Source organism: Fopius arisanus, unplaced genomic scaffold (assembly GCF_000806365.1).
Source record: "Fopius arisanus strain USDA-PBARC FA_bdor unplaced genomic scaffold, ASM80636v1 scaffold00036, whole genome shotgun sequence".
Lineage (NCBI taxonomy): Eukaryota > Metazoa > Arthropoda > Insecta > Hymenoptera > Braconidae > Fopius > Fopius arisanus.
In genome coordinates this window covers 545352-550943 of record NW_011887775.1, presented here as the reverse complement: position 1 = coordinate 550943, position 5592 = coordinate 545352, and the positions used below count along the sequence as shown (strand labels likewise).

Sequence of the window (5592 nt, the reverse complement as noted above, 5' to 3'; positions counted from 1 at the left end):
CGAAATTTGAAAATTCAAAATTTTCAAAAAAATATCAGGGGCGCATAGAAGTCGAGAAGGCATTCACTGAAATTGAAAAATTTTAAATTTTCAAAAAAGTATCAGGGGAGCATTAAAATTGAGGAGGTATTCACTGAAATTGAAAAATTGAAAATTTTCAGAAAATAAAATCCCCTCTGACAGCGGGACTGCTACTGAGACAGTTACCGAGTCGGCTGACGGGTCGGCACCCCCCACCATTGGGTGCGGCCCCCTCTTTCTCTTGGGGTGAAGTACTCCCCCAGAACTGAGCCGCCCAGTGGGGGCTTGAGTGACCCCACCGGCATTGCACCCCACCTCACCCCAAAAAAAAGAGGGGGTCGCACCCAGGTGGTGGGGTGCCCACCCGTCAGCCGACTCGGTAGCTGCCTCAGTAGCAGTCGCGCTGTCAGAGGGACCAGTTGAGTGGGTGAACGTTATTTTCTGCGTTACGAAATTGGTATTCAATGCCTGTGGCGCCTTCCCTCTCTAGGGGTGCAGTACTACGATGCCACTGGGGTCACTCAAACCCCCAGAAGTGAGCCTCTACTTCAGTCAATCCTCTTTGGTCGTAATAATGTGGCTTTCTAGTCCCGATGGTAGATGCCAGTATCAACTGACGAGGTGGTGGTGGTGGTGATAATAATGATGATAATTCAGATAATTCAGATAATACAGACTGTGCACATGTCTTAACCTGAGAGTTTAAATTATTTTGATTATTTGAAAACCAGTGGAGGAGTGCCAGTGATTGTTTTGAGACGTCTTCTTCATTTTTTTTTACACCAACATGTCCAGTTGATTAGTGGTGCCATGAGACAAGGATTTGACCTTCTGCGAGTGAGGAATATCCTCTGGAGCTGTAGAAGATGTCGAGGACACGGCCCAGATCACTGGAGTGTCCTGAAGAAGAAGAGAACAGCGAAGGACAAAGCCCTGGAGCACTTCAATGACTTCTACGCAACAGTTTATGGTGATGTCTGGCCGAATATTCGATATGCAATGCTGAAGAAGAGCCACAAGTACGTTGCTGTCGTCAATAATTTCTCTGACACCCAGGAGATTGTCCAGAAGTTGCAGTTACAAGGTGCCATGGACCTGAAAGAACTTTACGAAGTGTCTAAAAGGAGTAAAGTTGAGAGGGACAAAAAGAAGGAGCGCCTGGAGACGGAAAAACCTGTTTACAAGATGAGTCTTCCCATGGAGGACGTCCTGGAAAAAAAGACTTATTCTGAGTTGAAGACACTTTTTCCAGATAACTACGAGCCGTCGATGAAGGCCCTGGAGCAGGAGGACGATGGACTGCCTCCAAAAGTGGAACCTCTTGAACCTGTCCAGCTGAGGCCTCTGGAGGAGGATCTTGCTGTTGCACAGCTTGACGAGAGTAGAATCATCAAACCTGATACTGGAATATCAGCATCATCTCTTTATGAGTATATACCTGCTACGAAGCTCAAAGGCCTCGAGGATTACGTTCTCGAGTCCGAGCATTATGGGTATTACTCCAAAAGCGCTGATTTCGAAATAAATGTCGAACAGGATTCGCGTTTTTCATTTCCAGAGCATCTCAAGGTGTTTACATTTGATGCAGGAAATGACAGCACCTTCCCATCACCCAGGAGAGGATCTACTGGTGTATTTGGTGAGGGGATAATTAAAAAATGATTTAACGCTAAACTGCCTCTTCGGCTTTTTCTCTTTTCATTCGAATTCATTTTTTTCCAGATTATTATTTAATGGATGGGGGTTCAGTCCTCCCTGTACTCGCCCTCGATCTTCGCCCTGGGGACGTCGTCCTCGACATGTGTGCAGCACCTGGGGGAAAATCCCTCATCGCACTGCAGACACTATTACCCTCGATGCTTGTTGCTAATGATTTAAAAATGCAGAGGGTGAATATGATTAATGACGTCGTGGACGAATACCTGGGGGATCTCGATGTCTGGACTGGGAAACTCTTCGTGACGCAGCAGGATGCTAGACTCATCGAGGACAGGAATGTCTACAATAAGGTATGGTATAATTAAATCTCATAACACTGCAGTCCTGGGGTCTTTACGATTTTTTTCATGCGCAGATCCTCGTGGATGTTCCTTGCACAACAGATCGCCACAATCTCCACAACGACGACAGCAACATATTTTCCCCCACGAGAATTAAGGAACGACTACAACTCCCAGAGTACCAGTCATCCATTTTACAACAGGCCTTGAAAATTGTTCCTGTTGGTGGCACTGTTGTTTATTCCACGTGTTCACTGAGTCCAATACAGAACGATGGGGTTGTGCAGATGGCCTTGAAAAAAAACTGGGAGGAAACGCGATCTGTCATGGTTGTGAAGTAAGAGAATTTTGTAAACATCTTCGATTTTTCCAAAAATTTCTCCTAGGGAATTAATCAATAACTCTTTGATTTAACAATTTTTTTTTCAAAATCTAGATCAACGAAATATTAATTTTTATTTACAGAGACATCAAGGAGGGACTAGGGCCGTTGCGAGTGATTTACAAATTCGCTGAAGACTTTGGATTCAAATATGGTACAGTCGTTTTACCCACGAAAAAATCCAACTTTGGACCCACGTATTTCAGTAAAATCGTGAGGATGCACTGATACTTCTAAATATCTTGTAAATACAGCGTAATTAATAAAAGAGATCAGTCAAGGTGAAATAAAATAAAATAAATATGAAGATCATTCTTTGCCCTGTTTCAAGGGAAGACTCTGAGTGGCATCTGAGACATCGTAACTGTTGATGTTGTTCCAGGGCTGTTCAACAGCTGTCCCGAAGACCCAGTAAACGACGATTTCAATTACGTAGAAAATAGCGGTAGCAAAGAAGATCATCTTCCAGGCGAAGAGCTTCACGTCTGGATCCTGAAACACCTCAAGTTGGAGATATTTTGCCGGGGGACTTTAGAGGATTTATTGATTTATGTGGATTCTTACGGAGCTGGACGTCAGGTATCCTACGACGATAGGCACGACTATCCCGGGTATTGTAGCCACTGCGTTGGTCAGGGCCACCAGTGTCCCTGCGAAATTCGGTGCGATATCTATGTGATTCGCCAGGAAGCCACAGTACATACCTCCGATGCAGGTCACCGCGATTGTCATCACGACAACTGCACCAGTGGCATTTGTCATGTAGGATACCAGCACCAGGCAGACCATTGGTGGAACCGAGGCTAAAGATTTTCCAGATATTCAATAATTTGAAAAAATGGAAAAAAATGGGAAAATATGGCAAAATGGTAAAAACTCGCATTGAAAATCGACGCTGAAGATTAAAGAACTCAAGAACTCACCAAAAAGAGTTCCAATCTTCCTGGAAATTGTCATACTAATGGTTCCCTTTCCTTGCAAATTAGTCAGGAGGTAACTCAGGATCAGAGTGAATATCCACATGCAGAAATAAGGGAGTGACGACAGGCCAGCGTTCTGAAAGCCCGAGTGAATAATTTTTTAAATCGACATTCAACGAGATAATAAATCACGTCCAGGAAATAATTACCGTCTTCAAATCAAAATGAAGAACTTCGTTCATATAAGTAGGCAATTGCGTGAGGAGCATGTACCACCCGCAGTTGCTGCAGAAATGTGCGACGAGAATAGCAATGAAGGGCATCGATGTAAATATTCTGCCTAGTGGAATTTTTTTGCTGCTGTGATGTTCAGACCCTGATGTTCCCAGGGCATCGAGGATGTAGGCCTTCTCGTACGTCGAGATGAATCTCTTTTGCTCCCCAGGTGAGTCCTGAATGGCAATCCACCAGACGGTGCACCAAATGAGGCAGAGTCCACCCTCAATATAAAAAACAGCTTTCCACCCCAACTCTGCGGCAATTAATCCTGTCAGAAGGATGGATATCACTGTTCCTAAGGCTGTGCCAGCGTAGATGATCGATCCTATGACATTTCGTTCCTTCGGGGGCGCCCATTTCGCTATCATAACATGCATTGCGGGAAAACTCGCGCCCTTAAATATAAAAATTATTCAATTAAAAAATTAATTTCCCCATCACTGGTAGCTTCATCCTCATTAATTATTTATAGCATTCTCTAATGAATCGATGGAGCACTTACTCCGCCCAATCCTTGAATGAATCTCATCCCAGCGAAAACGCCGAACGATAAATTAGCAGCCGCGGGACTCAAGACTGATGCAATAGCGTTGAGAAGCACCGCAATGTTCATTACCCAACGTGCGGATATTTTTTCCGCGACGATTCCACTGGGAATCATGGAGATGAGATATCCGGTGAAGTACATCGAGTGGATGAGCCCCTGGGTCTTCTTGTCCCAGAGGAAGGGGCCGTCCTTCAAAGCAATATTATTATCAACCGGTCATACTTCATCATTAATTGTCTCATTACCTCCATACCCTCCATCGAGACGTTCCTCAGGGCTGTATGGTTCACCATCGAGAGGATGGCGATGCTAACGTTCACCTTGAACCCGTAGATGATGGCTAGACCGATGGAACCCATAACTGCCATCGCATAGCGAATCGGTATGAGACCTCTTCTTTCGTTTCCTGTCAAACATCCCATCCAGTCACTTTTCTAATTCTGGTTTTTTCTGGTTAACTTCTAGGGCTATTAGCACCTTTTTTTATCTGTTTCGGTTCTACGTGACGATCGACATGCTTGTCAAAAAACCGATAAAGGGAAAAAACCTGCGGCCATCGGGTGTTAATCCCGTGCTATTTTCGGAACATCACGAGCGTCGTAATCTTGGAAAAATTCATTTGCGTTGACTCATTGGAAAATGTTCTTTCGGCGTTTGAGATTATCTCCGGAATAAATCGTAAGTAAAATTTGCCAGTTTATGTTGTCAGGAGTTATTGTCGGCATCTTTTCATTTTTCAAGCGTTTTTTTCTTTTATTTCTGAGAAACCGATGATACAATTGACGGGAGAATATATATCGTGTTTATTATTATTTAATGTTTTATGGAGTTTCGTAATGTCCAAGAATTTTCCTACTCGATCAGCAAACTTTTACTAAAATTCACAAAACTCTGCCGAAATCGTAGAAAAGTAGACGCACGACTATGAAAATTCGTGAGTCATCGAATAATTATCAAATTGAAAGATAGTATATTTTTTTTGTCTCTCAAAAATGAAAAAATAAAAAATTCGGAGACATCGGTAATAATTTTTTGAGGAATTCAAGGAAATTTTCTCTTTCCGTCCATACACTAGCTTAAAATCCAATCAACTTCGCCTCTGGACAAGTTACAGTTATTTTTATTAAAAATTCGGTCACCCTTTTCTAACAATAAATGAAAAGTACGGGATAGCTCCATTCCAATACCAATAATGAATCAATTATTTAATAAATGTCACGCCAACTCAATTCTCATTACAATAATTTTGTCCGAACAATTGGGTTTAATTGAATTACCAGAGTTAATGTCAATTTAAATTTCATGTCGAAGGGCTGAACGCGGAAGAGAATCTCAATGGCCCAAGGTCACGGTGACCTTGATCCATGGGGAATGCTCCCAATAAAAGAATCAGGACAAAAAAACGCGTTAACAAAACCCAATTTTAATAACAAACAGTTGCAG

General features: G+C 42.8%; 2 protein-coding genes across 3 annotated transcripts; one reads left to right on the top strand and one right to left on the bottom strand.

The window, feature by feature from the left end:
- The first annotated feature begins 611 nt into the window (after positions 1-611).
- On the top strand, positions 612-2848 carry l(2)10685 (5-methylcytosine rRNA methyltransferase l(2)10685). Of its 2 annotated transcripts, XR_892138.1 has the most exons (5): positions 612-1660; positions 1744-2030; positions 2096-2358; positions 2487-2684; positions 2786-2848. XR_892138.1 is itself a non-coding variant. In XM_011304030.1 (4 exons), the coding sequence occupies exons 1-4, from the start codon at positions 832-834 to the stop codon at positions 2629-2631; spliced, it is 1524 nt and encodes a 507-aa protein (XP_011302332.1). In that variant the 5' UTR covers positions 612-831; the 3' UTR covers positions 2632-2723. The 2 variants fall into 2 exon arrangements, 1 of the variants encoding a protein (XP_011302332.1); XM_011304030.1 differs by lacking the exon at positions 2786-2848 and having other exon boundaries at positions 2487-2723.
- On the bottom strand, positions 2692-4550 carry LOC105266115 (putative inorganic phosphate cotransporter). The gene is made up of 6 exons (XM_011304031.1): positions 4395-4550; positions 4105-4338; positions 3533-3997; positions 3327-3459; positions 2968-3206; positions 2692-2895 (listed from the first exon to the last, which is right to left on the bottom strand). Exons 1-6 carry the CDS (start codon positions 4515-4517, stop codon positions 2713-2715), a joined length of 1377 nt encoding a protein of 458 aa, XP_011302333.1. The 5' UTR covers positions 4518-4550; the 3' UTR covers positions 2692-2712.
- Between the last annotated feature and the right edge of the window lie 1042 nt (positions 4551-5592).